This window comes from Diceros bicornis, chromosome 35 (assembly GCF_020826845.1).
Source record: "Diceros bicornis minor isolate mBicDic1 chromosome 35, mDicBic1.mat.cur, whole genome shotgun sequence".
Taxonomy (NCBI): domain Eukaryota; kingdom Metazoa; phylum Chordata; class Mammalia; order Perissodactyla; family Rhinocerotidae; genus Diceros; species Diceros bicornis.
The window spans coordinates 30971048-30990164 of record NC_080774.1 but is presented as its reverse complement, the minus strand read 5'-3'; the positions used below and the strand labels follow the sequence as shown (position 1 = coordinate 30990164).

General features: G+C 47.8%; 1 protein-coding gene across 1 annotated transcript in view; it reads right to left on the bottom strand.

Moving 5' to 3' along the window:
• Positions 1–5568: 5568 nt before the first annotated feature.
• CRKL (CRK like proto-oncogene, adaptor protein) overlaps positions 5569–19117 on the bottom strand; it is a 36095-nt gene continuing 22546 nt past the window's right edge. Inside the window, exon 3 of the mRNA XM_058532100.1 lies at positions 5569–9182. Coding sequence (XP_058388083.1) covers positions 9048–9182 — 135 coding nt within the window. The 3' untranslated portion in view covers positions 5569–9047. The remainder of the gene's footprint in view (positions 9183–19117) is intronic.

Genomic DNA, 19117 nt, shown 5'->3' with positions numbered 1-19117 from the left:
CTGCCCCCATTCCGCACACGTGCTGGCTGCAACCCACCCCACTCCCCAACCCCCAGCCAGAAGGGTGGTGTGCCTCAGAAATAACCATGGCTGTGGCTTCACATGCATTCATTCCTTTAACCTTCACAACAGCCTCAGGAGGAAGGTCCTCTTTTTATCATCTCCATTTTACAGTTGGGGAAACTGAGGTTCAGAGGGGTTTGGGACTCCCCAAGGCCATACTGCTGGTGAGTGGCAGAGATGGGACTTAACTCTGGAAGACTGGTTCTGCCGTGCTGGAGTGGGGGGCTGGAAGTGGGAGGGGAGAGGCCTGCCGGGTTCAGACAGGGTGCTGCTGAGCTTGGGGTACCAGAGATGAGACTGGGGAGACAGGTCAGCCTGGGGGCTGTATGGAAACACCCTGACATGGCGAGAGTCTGTCGTGGCACCCTTGGTCCTGGGCACTGGGCTCGAGGCTCTGGCTGCCTTATAGTGGGGCAGAAATTGCAAGATCCTCATGGAGCAAAAGCTGAAAGTGAAGGTAGCTGGGAGTGCTGCCTCTCACGGAGGCCTCCACATGTAGTGCACGGGGACAAGGGGATCGGGGAGACTCAGGAGCTCCGAGCCTTGGGCAGCCTGAGGTCCTGATCTTGCCCCAAGGATGATTCTGGCAAGGCCACAGCATCCACCCCAGCGGCCTTGACAATGGGGTGATAGCAAAGAGGGAAACTGAGCCCCAGGTTGAGATGAGGTGACCCGGGGTGGGTGGGAGTCCCAGACCCCGCAGACACCCCAAAGGCAAGGAGAGTGTTCCCGAAGCAGGGAAGCGGATGAGGGGGGTGATCCCTGCCCACCTCCCACCCCGGCCCTGGAGCACCCCAACCATGCAGCAAGCCTGTCCCTGTCCTCCTTACATCTACCCCCTCCTGTCAGTTTTGCCTGTTCCCCACTCCCTTCAGTCTAAGGTCTCCAAGCCGAGGTGTACAGGATGGTCCTTTTTCATCCAAGAAAGGAGGGTAGCTGGGATTTCTAGCATTGGAATTGACACTGGCGCCCCCTGGAGGCCAGTCTGAGGATCAGTAGGGCCCTCCCTGAGCTTTGGGGTTCTGAGGGAAGGGGTTGAGAGCAGGAGATGTTCCCTGCTGAATTTAGGTGGATTTCCAGATGGGGAGACTTCAGTTCAACTAATCCCCAGGAAACACTGGGGGGCTGACACAGCACAGCCAACACCTGAGCCAGCTGTGTTGAGGGGCAAGATGGGTGTAAGTGGTGCCCATAGCTGCACCGCGATTTATCCATACGGAAGCAGAGGTTGGGGGATCCCCAGGTTGGGAAGCCTGGGCCAAGCCCCCATGCCCGGCCTTATTCCTGACTCCCTGCCTTGCTCTGGCTACTGCAGCCAAGGCCAGGTTGGTCTACAGAGCCTGATCACTGTGCCCCAGCATTCTCTGGGTTCTCTGGAGCTCTCCAGCTCTGCAGAGGCCGGCTCCAGCTCTCACCAACCTCTTCAGCCTCACCTTGGCCCTCCCCAGGTTGCTGGCTTGCTGTCAGCAATGTCTTGTTCCCAGGCTCTGAAGTGACCAGTGCTAATTCCAGTCCTCATAATGGGAGGGAAAGGTCAGGAGGGCTTTACTGGGAGGTGGCAAGAGCTGAGGACAGACGAGCCCATAGGAGTTCAGCGAAGGAGAGGAGAAGGGTGTCCAGGCAGAAGGAAGTGTGGGCAAAGGCAAGGAGGTAAGGTGCCAAGTTCCAGGTAACTCAGAGTGTGCCAGTCCAGTCTAGTCTGAGTGCTGGGTTCCAGGCAGGGTGTGGCATGGAGGTATGTCACAGGCCAGGGAGAGGCTGGGTTAGGGTTTTTCGCCACATGTGTCCTTAGGAAAAAAACATATCAACAACTAAGACTGGCATTGGACCAGAAGGGGGCAGGGGGACCAGGAGGTCAGGAGGTGCATGGAGCGAGGACTGGGCCAGAGTCAGCCCAAGGGCTGGAAGGTGGGCCCTCCCCTGCGGCCCTTACTTAGACCTGAGGATTTTCTATCAATCAAAAGATTGGCAACAACTTCCACACCCCCAGTGACAGATGGGCTAGTATAAGCTGCCTCAGCTACCTAATGGAATATTGTTCAGCCATAAAAAAGGCATCTACAGAGGGTTTGTAAAAACATTATAAATGTTTTCTTATACATGGCTGGAGAAAGTGTAAATTGAGGCAATCCTGATAGAAGCAATTTGGCAACAGTTCTCAAAATTGCCAACACCCAGAGCCTTTGACCAAGCAATCACACTGAGAGGAACTCATTTTAATGCATCTGATCACCTGAGATTGGAAAGGTCTTAGGTGTCCAACAGTGGATCATTAAATGAGTGACAGTACATCCACCTAATGGAATACTATACAGTGATGAAAAAGAACAAAGACTCAATATGTTGATTCATAACAATCTCTAAAACAGATTGGGTGAATAAAGCAAGGCACAGAACAGCAAGCAATCTATGCTACCTTTCTGTAGAGAAAACATTTGAAAAGAATATTTACAGATGTATTTGCTTGTATGTTATAGAATAACTCTGGAAAGATACACATAATAAACTGGGAAGAGAGAGACTGGGGAGTGGAATGGACAGGGTAGAGGGAGACTTTTCATTGGATACTCGTCTTTTGAATGCTGCATCCTATGGATGTTTTTCCTCCAATCCCAATGCCAAAGCTTAATTCCCCAAACTCAGAGCTGTCTTGGTGAGCTCAGGTGGGCTGGAAACCGCCAGTCCTGGAGGGCTTGGGTCCCCCTCCTTTGGTCACCTGGCCTGGCGCAGCCCTGGCCAGGTCCCTCCTCTTGGAGCTCGCCCTCGATGCAGTTGCAGACCACCCACTCCCTCCGCCCCGGACGTGACTGCAGGGCATCTCCGGACGCCGCTCAGAGGGTTCCCCTTCCCCGACCCCCTGCCTCAGATTCCTTAGCCTGAACAACGGGTTCCCCAGGGGTCTCTCGGCGGGTGGGTGTGGGTTGTCCTCTTGGGCCACCGCTTTAGCCACCCCCTCCAGCCCTCCTGCGCCGGGGCCTGCTCCCATCTTAGTGACGGCAGAACGAGGACGCTCCTGCTCCTGTTCTCCGGAGCCGCAATGGCATAGGTCACTCAGGGCCGGAGCCCCCGGGAGGGCAGAGCCGCGCGAAGAAGGGCAGCGCTGACGGCCCAGGAGGCGCCTCCTGTCTCCATGCCTCCCGCTCCCCACGCCGCTCCGCTCTCGGCCCCGCCGCCAGGAAGCTCCGCGGCGGCAGACGCCGCTCCGCGGCCGGGCCGCAGGCGTCGGAGGTGCGGGCGCTGCCGGACCCGCCGCCCCGGATCTCTACCCTCGCGGGGCCCCTGTCCCGCGAAGGGAGCTCACCTGGCCCGGCCCCTCCGCGGACGCCGGGAGCTTTGCGCTCCGGAGAACGTCGGGGAAGGGTCAAGCCCTTTCCGGGATCCGAGGGCGGGGAGGGAGCCTCCGGGGGCCCCAGAATTCTACGTCCTCCCTCCCTTCTCTCCCTCCCGGTGAGATGTCCGCCTACCCCCGACTCGGCCCCGGTGCTCCCCCTCCTCGGCTGCAGCTCAGTGTGGGGAGTGGGGGCCGACTGGAAGGGGTCTGGAGGACGCCGAGGTGGTCGTCACGAGAAAGGACCGGCGAGGCGGTGGTCTAGGGTCCCGGTGACACGCTGCGGCGGGGTTCCGCGCCTGAGGACGCAGTCGAGCACCAGGTGCGTGCGCGCTGTCCCGCCGACGGCGCCCGGGCCGTGCGCCCCCTCCTGCCCCCACACCGCATAAACGCGGGGCAGGGAGGGTGCCCTGAGAGGGAGTCTGGCCGCGGTGGTCGCGGGCCCGCGGTTTCAGTCCTCCCACCGGCTCTGTCCGCGCCCTAGCGGACCCCGGCTGGGCTCTCACATCACGCGGTAGAAGATGAAGCACGGCGTTTTGGCCCAGGGCTTCCGGGAGCCAGAGGCGCAGGAGTGAAAGGGTTCGCTGGCACAGTGGTTCTCAAACTTGGCTGTATATTAGAACCTCCTGGAGAATTTTTTTTAATTCCAGCGCCCAGATTCATGAAATCAGAACCTGGGGTGGGACCCTCCAGGTCTCCACTGTACAGCGCCATTGGAGGGCCAGCGGTGTTGATGAGGCAAGAGGGGTCTCACGATTCAGCAAGGGAACGCGGGCTACGATTAGAGCCAGGCGCGCTCAGGCCTTGAGCTGCTCCCTTGGCCTGGATTACCATTATTTCCCCTTCCCTAGGCAGCCAGGAAGCCTTCCTGAACCCGCCCTGGGCTCCCTAGTCCTTCCCACTGTCGGAGCCCATCATCACGGAGCCCATCATCACCGTCTGCTCCCGGAGCTTTCCAGGGCAGGCCAGCGCTTCCCCTGTGCTCCAGCTCTGGCTGCCAATGACCCAGGGAACCAGAGTGTGCACAGAACACTGCAAGAGCAGAGTCAGGTCTTCAGAGGGGGGTAGGGGATCACTGACTTGGCTAGAGAAGAGCCTCCCAGAAAGGCCCGAGAGACCCCACGAACAGCCCAGCAGTGTCACAGGCTTTGCTGCTGGGTGCAGTTTCAAGACCCAGGCGATTGGCCAGTGGGCGAGCACTGCCACTGACCTAGCAGCGGGAGGCAGATGGAAGGGCAACCCTCCACACTTGGTCCCATTCCCAAGGGTTTCCCTGCCACAGAGGAACCCAGCCCAGTACTGCTAACCAAAGTACACCTTTTCAAACTGAAAGTATTTCTCAAAGGTGTCTGCGGGGCATTGTTTATTCTAGAATGATTTGACAGTTTTCATATTTCCATTCAAGACAAACTTTTCTCTTCAAATTCTGCAGAATCCTGAGTAGAGCCAGGGAGTGCATTTTAGCAGCGTGGTTCTATATACAATATGGATTGGTATCACGTGCCGAAACTCATTTCCGGAGGTTTTATAAGGCAATTTGGACCTCTCAGTACACACACAAACAGGCGTGGCAACACCGCTCTGGCTGAGGGGGTGTCAGGGACGTCAGTGGGCCCCCCAACACCTCAAGGCGTCCACCTAAAGGTCCCCAAAGTTCATCAGAAGGGCCATATATAGACAGGAACAGAAAAGGATTTAAGAAAGCCAGACGGGTATCACACCCTGACCTGGGACGAGGCTGCTCGTTTTCCATGACTTCCACTTGAAACCACTGAGCTCTGGCTAGCTCATGCTGAACAAATATTTAACGGAAGCCTTCAGATATGGGTGCCTAGAAGGGAAAACATCCAAGTTTTCCTTGGTGGTGCAAAGTATGGCAACTATTGCCTCATCCTCAGAAGGCCGAGACTGAGCACCTGTCCCCTACAGGAGCCACTGTGCTCACAAACCTGGCAGCAGCTGCTTCTCTTTTGCAGGGAGACCCTGCGTGCGGGGGAGGGCCAGTGCACAACCCCACTCTATTTTGTGGTCAGCAGCAGCAGGGCTGGGTCACAGGTTGCATCCTTGGCGACACACCAGGTGTTTTACCAGATGCTTAACTGCTGGGGAAGGGGGGGCGGTGCTGGTGGGGGCTGAGCACCTCCAGGCAGCACTGAGGAGACACGGAAACACCAAAGCCGCTGCCACCACCGGCTGATGTAAGTTTTATTGAGACAATGTACAAACAGGCCATGGAAACAAGGTTCCTGATGCTGGGACCAGTAACGTAAAATGGAATACAAAAATAAAAAGGCGCACTAATCTGTTAAGAAAAGACACTTGATGTATTCTAAGAATATAAGTCATTTAATACTGTTAATTTTATAGCACAAAATAAAACAAGCTATGATCCCAAAAAATAATTTTAAAAGCTTACACAGAAAATATTATTGCCTGAAGTTTATGATCTTTAAGTTACAGGTCAAAAGAGTTTTGTGTTGTTGTTGTTGTCGTTTTAAAACACACAGTGAAGACCGTCTAGAAGCAAGGCCACTGTTCCTCCTGCAGAGACAACGACCCTGTCCCAGAGAACTGTCCTTCTACTCCTTTAGAACATACAACTAGCTCAGTGTCCATGCTGACAGCAGTTACCAGGGACATAGGTCTCGGGTCCCAGAGGGTGGATGGAGTTTGAGGCAGAGCTCAGTGGTGTCCACAGAAAGCATTAGTCTTAGGTACTGTGTTAAAACAATCAAGAATTCACTCATTTTAAGAGGTTAATGAACATAACATTAAAGGATTAAATTATAAACACCTGGCACAAAAACACATCATCGCTTTTCAAAAATAAAACGTTCCTATTCCTCTGAGCAAACATTCCAAGAGCAATGACCATCTGTCCGGGCCCGCCTTGTCTGTAAACAGCCGTATAAGAAGGTGAGCACGGTGCCAGGGATGCTGAGCTCCAACGAGGGAGCAGCTGTTCTGCCCCCCTTTCAGTTTTCCAACCAGGAGCACAGATGGTGCCTCATCTGGGTGACCAAAGTCGTCAAATGGCAGCCAGTCGATGCGTCCTCCTCCTCGTTAAGAGTGTCATCAGGTGGTAATACACCTCGCAGAAATGACAAGGATGCCTCCCGTGCTGGAGGTCCTTCCCAGGATAAATAAGTTTCGAATCAAACTCTCAATGCCCTTCAGTACGTACTTTATTCACTTCTTGAATTAATTTAACATCCTGATATTTTCTTAAATGACACACAGTAGAACAGAGCACGCAGCAATAATGAACAATCCTAAAAGTGAAACCCGCCCAGGAGGGAAGGCAGCTCCTCTGGAAGATTCGCATCACTTTCTGAAGCAGTCTTCCCAGACCACAGGGGAACCCAGGCACAAAGCTGAGGCGGGGGTGTTGTTTTTTGTATATTTAGTGTGAAAAACAGAATTTCCCCGCCTGATTAAAAAACTAATAAGGTTCTAAGTCAAAAAGGTACTACTTTTGGCACATATCTTGAGAGTTCAGAACTCAGGCTCACCTCTTTCGGGCTCGGAATATCCTGGGCAGCCCTGGAGGCATGTACATGGGCTGAAGTGATAAGCAGACTTATGAAGCCAAACCTAGGTGCATGGGGTGTTCTGATTCTGAAGTCTTGCTACTGGTCAGTAGACACAGCTGAAAGGAAACTGCTTTCCAAAATGGCCATATACTTCCTGTGCTCTAAGCCAACTACTGTCATCAAAAGGTGACAAGCCCCTCAGCTAAATTTGGTTTAAAAAGACCTTAGGGTTTGTGCCATCTTTGAACAAGGCACACATTCCACCTTCTGCTAGACACCCTCCTCAGGTATTGAGTCACTGGCCGCCGGGCAAGTGCTTCCAGGCAGCGTGTGGGGACCCTGCCACACACGTGCCACTTGTGGGCACCAGGCTGGGCCTAAACTCAGAACAAGAGGCAACTGCAATAGACAGGCACCTCTAGAGCAGGAGGTGGCCACAGTTCTCACTGATTAGGAAGAGCTGATCACTAAGCCTTTTTCAGGAAAACCACAGACGAGTAACCACAGTGCTTTTTCCAACTGACCACTCATTTTGTCACAGAACACTCTCAAGATTCTTCAATATGGTAGTTACCTACCTGATGGAATACTGATTTAAAGAGAAATTGAAAAACTGTTGTTTTGTTGGTTCTGTCACCGGAATATATTGCTCTAACCCTCAAAACCTAAGCCCCTCGGGAGACAGGGCCATGGTTATAGCAGATGCTCAGTAAACGATAGAGTTACTCATTAGTTTGCTGCTACATTTCTAGGTCTGCTATATTCATTCTGAGCTGAGGCGTGTCTTCACCAGTGTCCAGGGGGAGAGTAGACTGCACCTCATGAAGGTTCCAGAATTCTAGTCTCCTATGTGCAGCAGATGAGGGATCAGTCACAATTTGCACTAGCCAGTTTGTATGAATAGGCCTCTTTTAGCTAACAGGGAAACTTTAAAATTAAATTGGTAAATGGTTAATGGTAAATTGGTTAATGGTTCTCCCTAGTCAACAAAACATCAGACATCAAATGCATTAACCAATTTCCAGAGCTTGCATTTTCTTTGCTTGGGAGCATCACGGACACATAGACTGTGGAACCAGTATTAGCAGCACCATTTTTCTCTGGCAGCCTGGTGAGGCTGGGGCAGGGAGGACTGGGCTTCAGTGAGTGGAATTTAAAGATTCATTCATGAATTCAATGATTCTATGAACAAGCTTACTTTTTATACCTATACCTTAAAGGGGTGCATTCACTGAAACGCTGGACAGAAAACGAGCCAAGTGCTCCCCCGGTGCTCCTGTCACTGGCAAACAAGGCAAGCAACGGTTTCCCACATCACCCCCCACTTGGATGCTTTTGGGGACAATGTAATCCAAGAGGCTGTGCACACAGCTTGGCACACATCTGCTGTTTGTGTTGTTTGCTCTATGGCAAAACAAGGTACTACTGGCAACCAAGACAATAAAGGCCTCTGCTTCAGGGTTGCTTTTTTTTATATTCCTTTAGTTACAGAAGCTTCAGTTTAGAAGCTCAGAGGCACGTGTCATTCCTTGTATTATCAAAAAATCCAACCTGCTACTTAAAAAGTTTGTTCAGAACACACAAGTCTTATTAGTTAAGTCTTCCAAAACCAAACCAAATCAAAAGAAAAAAAGAAAAGCCAGATTTGGGGAGTTAGGACAGAATTCCCTCTTCTTTAAGGTTTATTTCCTCTGTTCTTCAAAGGAAAAACAAAATGGCGACGGAGCCACTGCTTTGTGGAATAGCAACGTGCAATGTCTCACCACAGCCTCAAGCTTTCTCTGAAGAACATGACAAAATCAGTCACAAGTACAAACAGGGCAGTGATGAGAAGACAGACCCCTTCCTTGTCAACTTCTCTCCACTTGTGTGCTTCCACCAGTATTTCCAGTTTATGATCCAAAAGAACTCTAAAATTGGCTACTCTTTGACAATACGACTATGATACAAATGCCGAGGCAGCCACTGTGTGCATTCCAAATGTGTATGAGAGACCGTCAGTCTGCAGAAAGCTGGACGTCAGCAACGCAGTGTAATTTGCCTATGAGAGAGGATGCTTTCCCACTTCAAAGGAGACTATGACAGGCAGAACAACGAAGCAGCAGGAAACAGGGCAACAGCAATCACTCATTTTCATCCGGGTTTTGAGGGTCAATGATTTTGACGTGCGTAAAGGGGAAAAGCCCTTTGCGCCCATTCACTTCCCCTTCCCACTGGCCATTTATATTCATCCTTGTGACTTTCACAATGTCACCAACCTGTAAGGATGGAGAAAGAAGACAAAGTCAGCATTTTCTCTGTGAACTAGAGAAAAAGAAAGTTTGCATTAAATCACACACACACTGTCCTATCCAAATGAACCTATACATTTTTTTTAGGACTCCTTTTTTTCAGTGCTTAGACCTAAAATCAGGCAGAGCCAAAGACACACAGTGCTAAGCCCAGTGTGCTTCTCCTCAGCTGGTGAGAATGTGCATTAAGTAAAGCAGCTTCTGAGCACAAAAGCAGTCTTTTTTCTCCCCATATTGGCTACCAACTCCAACAGCATAGAAATGAACACTTGACTTTCTGAGAACAGTTCAAGTCAAGTTACACAAAAAAAGTGTATTAAAAAACCTGTCTCTTAACACCTCATGATTTCACTCCTATGTGGAAGATAAACTAACACATGGAGAGAGAGAACTGTTTGGTGGTTACCAGGGGCAAGGGGGTTGGGGGTGGGCACAAGGGGTGAAGGGAGGCATGTATATGGTGACTCACAAACAATAAGGTACAACTAAAAGTTCACAATGTTATAAACTATTAAGACATCAATTAAAAAAAAACCTGTCTCCACCCTAATTTACATGGGATGGAACTGCTGTCACCAAGACCTCACTCATCATGCCACCTCCCCTGAGCAGCAATAGTGTCTCCCTGAGTTGCCCATTCCCGGACCCATCTGTGGGGCAGCCGGGGGGAGGAAGCCCAGCTCTAAGCATCTTTTTGGGCCTACCTTAAACTGCAAGGTAGTAGGAAATCTATCTACTGTCAGAGGACAGGCACCAGTTAGGGGCTGCTCTGCTCATCAAAGGGAAGGCAGAAATTTTATTTTGGAAGTTGCTTTAAAATTGTTCGGGAGACCAACAGAGCTCTAGGGAGGTGCCTTAAGGGTACACCAATGTCTAATTGGGACTTCGATTTTTAAACTTGCATTTTGTAAAATAAGTTATAATAGCACATTCAAATATGCCACGGCCACATTAACCTGTGCTGCCCTGCTAGCTGCTTTTCATGCAGACCTTCCTTGAAATGAAGCTTCTTTTGCCATGTGTCTGACTCCCCAAAAAGGCAAAGTAAAGGCTAAATGACACCTATCACCAATCGCAAGAAAGTATATTAAAAAATAAGCTAGATGTTGGGGCTGACACAAGACCGCATCTGTCATTCACGTTATTTCCAATTTTTTCTGCACATAAGTTAACTGTCCCCTCAATTGCCTTTTTAAGTATTTCTTATAAATCTCAACTTACAAAATACATTTATACCTATAAAAAACTTTTAATCTGATATATATTGGGGTTCCATGCACTTGGAAAAATGGAGTCTTCTGCTAAAGCTACTAGTCTAGCAAGCAGATTGCTGGCCTAGAGTGACCAAGGATCCTATAGCTGACAAGACAGCTTTAGAAGTCCACTCGTGCATAGCTCTGGGCCACGCAGCCCGCTGCCATCAGTGTGAAGGCAGACCTCTTCCTGCCCCTGTCACTGCTGCTCCAACTCGCCGGAGCTCATAGGCTTTGAGCGGATCCACATATATCTTTCCTGGTGACTAGGTGGGTCACTGCACTCTGAGGAAATGGAGGAATGTTTTCCGAGGTGCATCCAGAGGAGGGAGGCTGTCTTTGAGACAGAGTCATTTGAATTATTTCATAAGATGTCTAGGGCTCAAGCAGAAACATCAAAATCCAAAATGTTTAAATGTAAGGTGTCTTAAGACGAGGTTTGAGGAAAACCTCGAACAGAGAACCAAACTCCAGACTCCAACACAGCCCATGGCCCAAACCCAAGATGAGCAATTTGTAAGAAAGCAGCAAGCAATAACTCCCTTTATGGGGGGGTTTGGAGACACGTTGCTTAAGTGACTCTGAGTGCCACCAGGAAGCAGAAACTTAACGTTTTGCCAATGTCTATCAAATTTGTAAACTTGGTAATTTCATCTTGATGTGACCACATATCAACAAGAAAAGGGCTCATGCTGCAAAGAGCTCAGGGAAAGGCCTAAACAGGATGGAGAAGGAAACAAGCCCCTGTAGAGCATGCTGCATGGGCCTGGGTTTCCTAATCAATGGACCTGACCATGCAGCCCTGTTTTCACAGAGGTTTCTTACCTGCAGGGCTCTTTCAGACCCATTATCACACTTGATGCTCAACATATACCAACCTCCTATAAGGTAAGCTGGAATAACAGATACACAAAGGCTGGAGCCCTCCCCAAGGTCACAAGCTGGTCCACCACGGAGCAGGCATACAAAGCCAGGCAGCACCCAGTCCTGGCCGCCCAGGTCCTTACTACTTCAGAGTGCAGAGGCAGCACAGCCCACCCGCGTGAAGGACCATTCAACCTCCCTCTCTTCTCGCCAAGCCACCCTCTGCCCTTAATGTCCTATCTTCTTCACTCCCCCCTGTGAATGTAGACTGGCTGCTTTGAGTTTTCTAACTTTCCCATCCTCCATTTTTTATTTTATCATTTTACTAGCTCACTGGGATGTATGGGCCCAGCCATATCGAACTACTTCTAATTCCCCAGACCAACTGAGAAATAAGAACGCAGTCATTACATTTACATGGAAAACAGCACTATTACCAAATGGAACCTCTCACCTTGTGGAAACTGGCTTATTTCTGAGTACTTGCCAAAATGACAATGGAAAAAAGAACTTTATCCCCTGAGGCTCCCTCATTAGAATACAGTATAAATTCAGTTTAAAAAAAATTGCCCTAAACTCTCTGAATTCTGACTCAAACTTTTCTATTTCGCAAAACCACTAATTAAACTTAACTGTAGGAGGGCTTGTAAAAAGTTAATCGGGTAATTAAAAATTAGGTTATATACAATGAAAAGTTCTAGACAAAAATATACTTTAATATTCAGATTTTTATAGCCAAGTACTAGACATGTATGAGAAAAACAAGGTAAAAAGCCAACAGCATGTATTTATAAATTAAATTATTACGGTTAATTATTTTGAAACTTATGTCACAGGCTCTACTGAAACACCTAAATTGGCTGAGCAACTAAAATTTGAAGGTTAACAACTGAGAATTCTATTTTTGAGACTTGTATTAAAAATTAAGCTGTAAAAATACTTCAGTGGAAAAAAACAATTGAAAAGATATGTTTTCTCTAGTTTTGCCTTAAAAGGAAGTAAAAATTTGGGGGAGAGAGTAAACTGACTTAATATAAGAACTAAGTTTTAAAATATTTGAGACATACTAAAGACTTCTGAAATACAGAGTGTTTTAAGATTAATACTTGGAGTCCAAGTATTGCTCCCTCTCTCCAAGTAACAGTGTTTTTATTTATAGACGGCGGAAAGAGAAATGTCTTTCTTATTCATAACTGGAATAATCACATAAGTGTTTTTGATAATTATGAAAAAATTTATATCCTTTGAAGTGGACCAAGGATTTAGTTTTATAATTTGCACTTTCTTTTTCTACCATACAGAAGTCATAAAACAGGAAAACTCTGTGATCACATTTGTTTCCAGTAAAGACATTTTTTGGATCTGCATATAAAGAAAGCTCTATTGCAAATGAGAACCTTGAATTATAGTAGAGACTTTGCAGAAATCACATAGCTAGAAGCTGAAGTCGATGGAAATATGGAACCATGATTTGTGTCCAACCTGATCATCTTATTCCACTAGAAATGATATATTTAAGCACAAACATAAGACATAATAATGAAACTTATTTAACACACAAACTAAAAATCAGGCCTAGGTGAGCAGAGAGAATCCTTCTGTAGGCAGGAGATACTGGAATGCTTCAAATCTAGGCCCTTGCATCTGGACTACACTCCCCCTGGTCTCCTCGAACTCTGCACTGTGTCCCCTCTAGACCCTTGGCCTCTTTGAGGCTTTTGGTGTAAGAACCTGCTGTCTCATGTTTGGAGTACAAGGAAGCCATCAAGACGAGGAGCTTCACTATCCAGCCTTTCTCTTCAATATACGATCGTAATCCTCATTTCCTTTTCACCTAAGAAAACAAAGCTGCCTCTGTCTTTAGTTTTAAAATAATGACATAGGAAAGAAATGAAAACTCATGGACAGAAAACTATTGACATCATTTGAAATTTACTTCTATTTATTGTTAATAATTACACTTACAGAAAATACAATATAATTAATGCACTAAAATAAACGTACAAAAAGGGAAGGACAAGTAAGAGGGTTTGTGGGTGTACAACTGTAGAGAGGATTCAGTGAGGAAAGGGGAGGGGGATCGGGTGAGCAAACACCCAGGGGAACTTGGTGCTGTACAGAAGGGATGACAGCCTCTGGCCAGGGCAGTCTGTAGGCAGGCTGGTACTCAGAGCCAGATCCAACCCTGGCAAGATGTTAAAAGAAAAAAGACTAAGGCAAGAATGAGCTAAGACTAAAAAGAAACGAACTATGCAGTTTCGGGCTGATGGGTGCTGTTGGCAGACGTTGGGATTAAAGGCTTCTCCCAAAACTGAAGTTTTTGTTTGCCCCACTCATTTGATGTCCTACAAAAAACACTTTGGGAATTTTGTCTTTTTAGCTATGCCTTCTCTATCTTCAACTTGACTCCTGATGCCCAGAGAGCATACATTTTGCCTAAGGCTTGTACTTTTACTCGGCCTTAGTTGATGTTTGATAAATAAGAAAGAAAACAGTCTCACCTTCCTGAAAACCTGGCCCCAGGCAGCCCTCTCCCACACCTTGGCTGAGCTCATCCCTCCAGCCTGGGGGCTAGGAATGTGCTCCCACCTCCTGCTAATGCCCCCACTCCTCAGGTTCTCCCCAGCCTCTCACTACCTGGCTCTACCAGCCCAGCCATCCTGCCCTGAGCCACCTTCCATCATCTGTACCACCCCAGCCCAATCAGCCCAACTCCCAATCACCCTACCCTCCTCTCCTACAGCCAGACCCTACCCACCACACTGAACGCGGGATGGCCCAAGTCCAGTTCTTTACCTCTGATGCTCTACGGCACTTGAAGTGGGAGACTGTCCCCCTCCCCAATACTCTTTTTTGTGGGATTCTGTAAAATAACCCTGCCAGGTGGGTACTTCCCATTTGGCATTTGTGGAAAGCAAGGCTCTCTGAGGTCAGGAGGTCAGATGCCTTGTCCTCCAGGATTCTGGCAACTCATCCAAGCAGACTCCATTCTCTGCTCCTCCTCAGCCACCTCCCCAAACCCAACACACACACCACCAACATATAGCCCTTTCTTTCGGAGAAAACTTGCTTTGCTCATTTTCTACCCCATGTCACAGGCCTCTTATAAATTACTTTCAGAATTTACAAGAAGCCTGCAGAATAAAGGAAAAGAGAAAACAATAGGCTGATGTCCCCATATGCTGAAGATTGATGGCCAAGCAGAGGAGCAAGGTTCTGAAGGACAGAAGTGACGGGCACAAGGGCCTAAGGACAGTAGAAGACATTTTCCCCCAAACTTTTTTTTTTTTTTAGTGCAGTCATAATAGTTTATAACATTGTGAAATTTCAATTGTACATTATTGTCAGTCACCATATATATGTACCCCTTTACCCCTTATGCCCACCTCCAATCCCCTCCCCCTCTGGTAACCACTTATCTGTTCTCTGTGGAAAACAGACCTTTTATTTTTTTTTATTTTTATTTTTTGTGAGGAAGATCGGCCCTGAGCTAACATCTGCCAATTCTCCTCTTTTTTGCTGAGGAAGACTGGCCCTGGGCTAACATCCATGCTCATCTTCCTCTACTTTATATGGGACGCCGCCACAGCATGGCTTGACAAGTGGTGCGTCGGTGCGCACCCGGGATCTGAACCGGCGAACGCCGGGCCGCCGCAGCGGAGCGTGCGCACTTAACTGCTTGCGCCACCAGGCCGGCCCCAACAGACCTTTTAAAAACATAAATAGAATTGGGTCACTGCTCTGCCTTTTAAACCCCCAACACCTTTTCCCTGCATAACAGCAACATCCAAACTCCCATCGTCAAGGCTCTGCCTGATCTGGCTCCCAACTATTCCCATCTCTGACCTCTTTTCATGCCTCTGCCCCTCTCCTCTCCAACCACACTGGCTTCCTTGCAATTTCTCAAACTTGCCAAGCTCTTTCCCAGATATGGACTATATGACAGATCCAAGGACCCAATATGCTGGAAATGCAGTTATACAACTGCACATCTTAAGATGTTAAAAATCACGTTCCAGGCTATTAATTGCCAAGCTGGTCCTAAGAAATCTTGGACCTCTGCTCTTCTTTCACAGTTAAAGAAACATAAGCAATCCTGATCAAAGTCAAATAAACCCTAAGGACAACCCAAGCCCCCTTATAAAGCTGCACATGCAGACAATGAGAGCAGGAAGGACCTCCAGGTGATAGCCACTGTAGATGGGGTATTTATTCTGCTCAGAGCACTGTCCTAGGTTCTATATTGTGTACTTAGGATACATAAAAACACAACTCAAATATTAGACTCACCTAAAACTAAGATCTAAGATCTACAAGAGGACGTAAGCAATCTCTTGTCTGCTTAAAACAGGTATACAGTGGCACAGTGCCGTGGTTCATGCTACGAACTTTGGAGCAAGGGAGGACTGGACTAACATCCTGGTTCTGCCACTTTTAGTGGCTACATGACTGTGGCAAACTGGCAGTTTCCTTCTGACTTTGAAAGGTTCTTGCGATAATTAAAGGAAGTACTACATGAGAACTGTTAACCAGAACACCCAGCTAAGCAAACAGTAGCTGTTATCAGAGTAGAGATTCCTGACTAGAACCCAGCCTCCAGCCCCACGCTCATGCCCTGGCTGGTCACTGCCCTCTGGGAGCACTCTGGGAAGAATTGGAATCAGAACAGAGAAGTACTATATTAAAGTGGGTTTTCAACCTTGTGAGTAACAAGGGTCCTCTCCGGGGCCAGCCCAGTGGCGCAGCGGTTAAGTGCACGCACTCTGCTTCAGCGGCCTGGGGTTCACAGGTTCGGATCCCGGGCGCGCACTGACGTACCGCTTGTCGAGCCACGATGTGGCGGCGTCCCATATAAACTAGAGAAAGATGGGCACGGATGTTAGCCCAGGGCCAATCTTCCTCAGCAAAAAGAGGAGGATTGGCATCGGATGTTAGCTCAGGGCTGGTCTTCCTCACAAAAAAACAAACAAACAAAACAAAACAAGCGTCCTCTCAAAACTGATGGGATGGGAAGGATGCCATATTAGAATGAGAGGAAATGAAGGGCAGGCCTGAAAACTGAGAGTCTAATAAATTACTATGATGGATACTAAGCAGCTGAAGAAGACAACGGGAAGATAGAGAAGAAGGGGAGCCAAGTACTGAAAACTGCCAAGAACATTCAAACCTCATGCCTTCCAATTAACTTGTGATTCTGACGGTCTTTACAGGGTACTTTCCACAGGATTCTACCTAATCCATTTAGTAAGATTTACTGCATATCTATTGCATGGAAAATGAGCAGCTCAGTTTCTATCCTCAAGGAATCTCTGCCTTCACTGTGGGATAGGTAATAAATGATCCACTGTCCAGAAGTGGTAGATGCTCAATGAATGCTTGTTAGATAATAAAAACAGTGGGAAAAAAAAAAAGCAGCAAGTGACAGAAAAACAGTATTGAGTCAATGCTGCAGAGCACAGTAGCAAGGAGCTATTGCTTCGACTGAGGGAACCTTGACCAGCAGAGATAGGTCAAGGTGCAGCCTAGGAAGATAGAATGGCTGGGAGACTTCTGATGGCCACTTGACCATTAATGCCTCCTTCTGGCCTTGCAGGAGCTCTCACAAGTCAAAAGATAGCACATCATTCCTCATGCTGTTTTCTACCTTAGTCCAAAGCCCTTTCTCTGGGGCCTAGAACACCAACACAGAAGGGATGCCCTGGCTATGTTATGCTGCCTGCTACCCATGGTTACAGGTCTGGCTGTGGATCAGCTTCTTCCATGGCCCTACCGAACAGCGCTTGGGCTCACATCCTAAAACTGTTGGTAGCTTCGCAGCCATCTTGCTGCTCCTCTCATCACTCCCAGTTCTGGTATAGTGCCCATCACAGTAGAAGGACTGAGCACAAAGAAGCACTCACTTTGGAGAGCAGATCAATCTTGAAGTGGCTGGGTATCAACTCTGTTCAAGGAGCACTCTAAGCCTAGAAGATGTGGCTGACCCTATCAATAGATCAAGAGGAGACACATATCTTATGCACCACCTTTAGCAACCCTCACCCTATGACAATCCTTATCATTATTAGAACTGCCAGTCTTTGTGCCTGGCTGCACTTAGCAATTGGGGAGTGCACACATTAACACATAACTCTAACTAACACAGTAACTCATTAACACACTGGCAGGACACTAGTCAACCCCATTCTTTGTGTCTAGGACCATGCAAAGAGAAGGCACGAGTTAAATGGCAAGAGGGCACTTCCTGATGCAGGCAATAGTTTCCCACAGCTCTACTCGTCCAGAGTGTGAACAGAAGGGCTGTGGAAATAACTCTACTGCCTGACTTCTGGCGCTTGATTCAAAGAGCAGTCAAAGCCCTGGAGGGTCCATGCACTGGTTGTCACAGCAGCCTTTTGCTTCCCCCATCAGTCTCCATTCCCCATACTGATATTTTGAGACTGCACACTCTCAGGTTACATAAAAATAAGATTAGGAGCACAAGGTGTTACACGGGAATGAGAAGTTTTAGCTTGGGTGACATAAATGGGTCTCAGATATCAAAGAACATCCTGACATGCAGAACTGTATGTAAATGCATTAATGTATGTTGTTTTTCTGGAAAAAGACTCCACAGCTTTCACCAGATTCTCAAAGGGGTCCGTAACCCAAAAAAGATAAAACAAAACAGAAACCCATGTGCTACAGTCACCAGGCACTCTTCATCCTACTATTTGTGGCTTTCATTCGTTTATTTTTGAACAAATGCTGATTACCTACGTGTCAGGCCCTGGAAGGATACAACAGAGAACAACGCAGACAAACAGCCCCATCTTCGTGGAGATGCCTGGGTCCTTCACCTGTTTTAACACCTGTCCTTGTGTTCTCTGTGCAACTGTACCTGAATCAAAGCTACTGGGGCTGGAGAGGCTTCAGAGGGCCAGGACCCTCCTCATCCGTGTGTCTCGAGTAGCAGTCAAGTAGTCTCATGTACTCTCACCTACAATCAGATGCTATTTACCGATTTTTAATACTCAAGACTTGGTCTCTTCTTTAAAATTCCCATTATCCTTCAAGGCAGTAACTTGGCTCAAGAGGGTTGCTTACGGGTTAACTTTTTTTTTTTTTTTGTATGAGGAAGATCAGTCCTGAGCTAACATCTATTGCCAATCCTCCTCCTTCCCCCACCCCCCCGAAAGCCCCAGTAGATAGTTGTATGTCATAGTTTCACATCCTTCTAGTTGCTGTATGTGGGACGTGGCCTCAGCATGGCCAGAGAAGCGATGCATCGGTGCAAGCCCGGGATCCGAACCCAGGCCGCCAGTAGCGGAGCGCGCGCACTTAACTGCTAAGCCACAGGGCCAGCCCCCGGGTTAACACTTCTTATGAAAACATAGGGATTTTATTATAGGATGGGCCAGAGGTTAGCAGTATCACAGGCCAGTATGCTGTGATGCAAGAGAATGTGGGCCATGGAAAGGAAGAAGTAAAACTATCTCCATTTGCAGATGACATGATCCTATATATAGAAAATTCCAAGATTCCACAAGAAAACTATTAGAGTTAATAAAATTCAGCAAAGTCGCAGGGTACAAGGTCAACATACAAATATCAATTGTGTTTCTATACACCAGTAATGAACAATTAAGAGTGCAGTGCCCTTACAATAGTATCTAAATGAATAAAATAACTGGGAATAAATTTAACCAAGGTGAAAAACCTGTACACCAAAAATTACAAAACATTGCTAAAAGAAATTAAAGAAGACTTAAATAAATGGAAAGACATGCTGTGTTCATGGATAAGAAG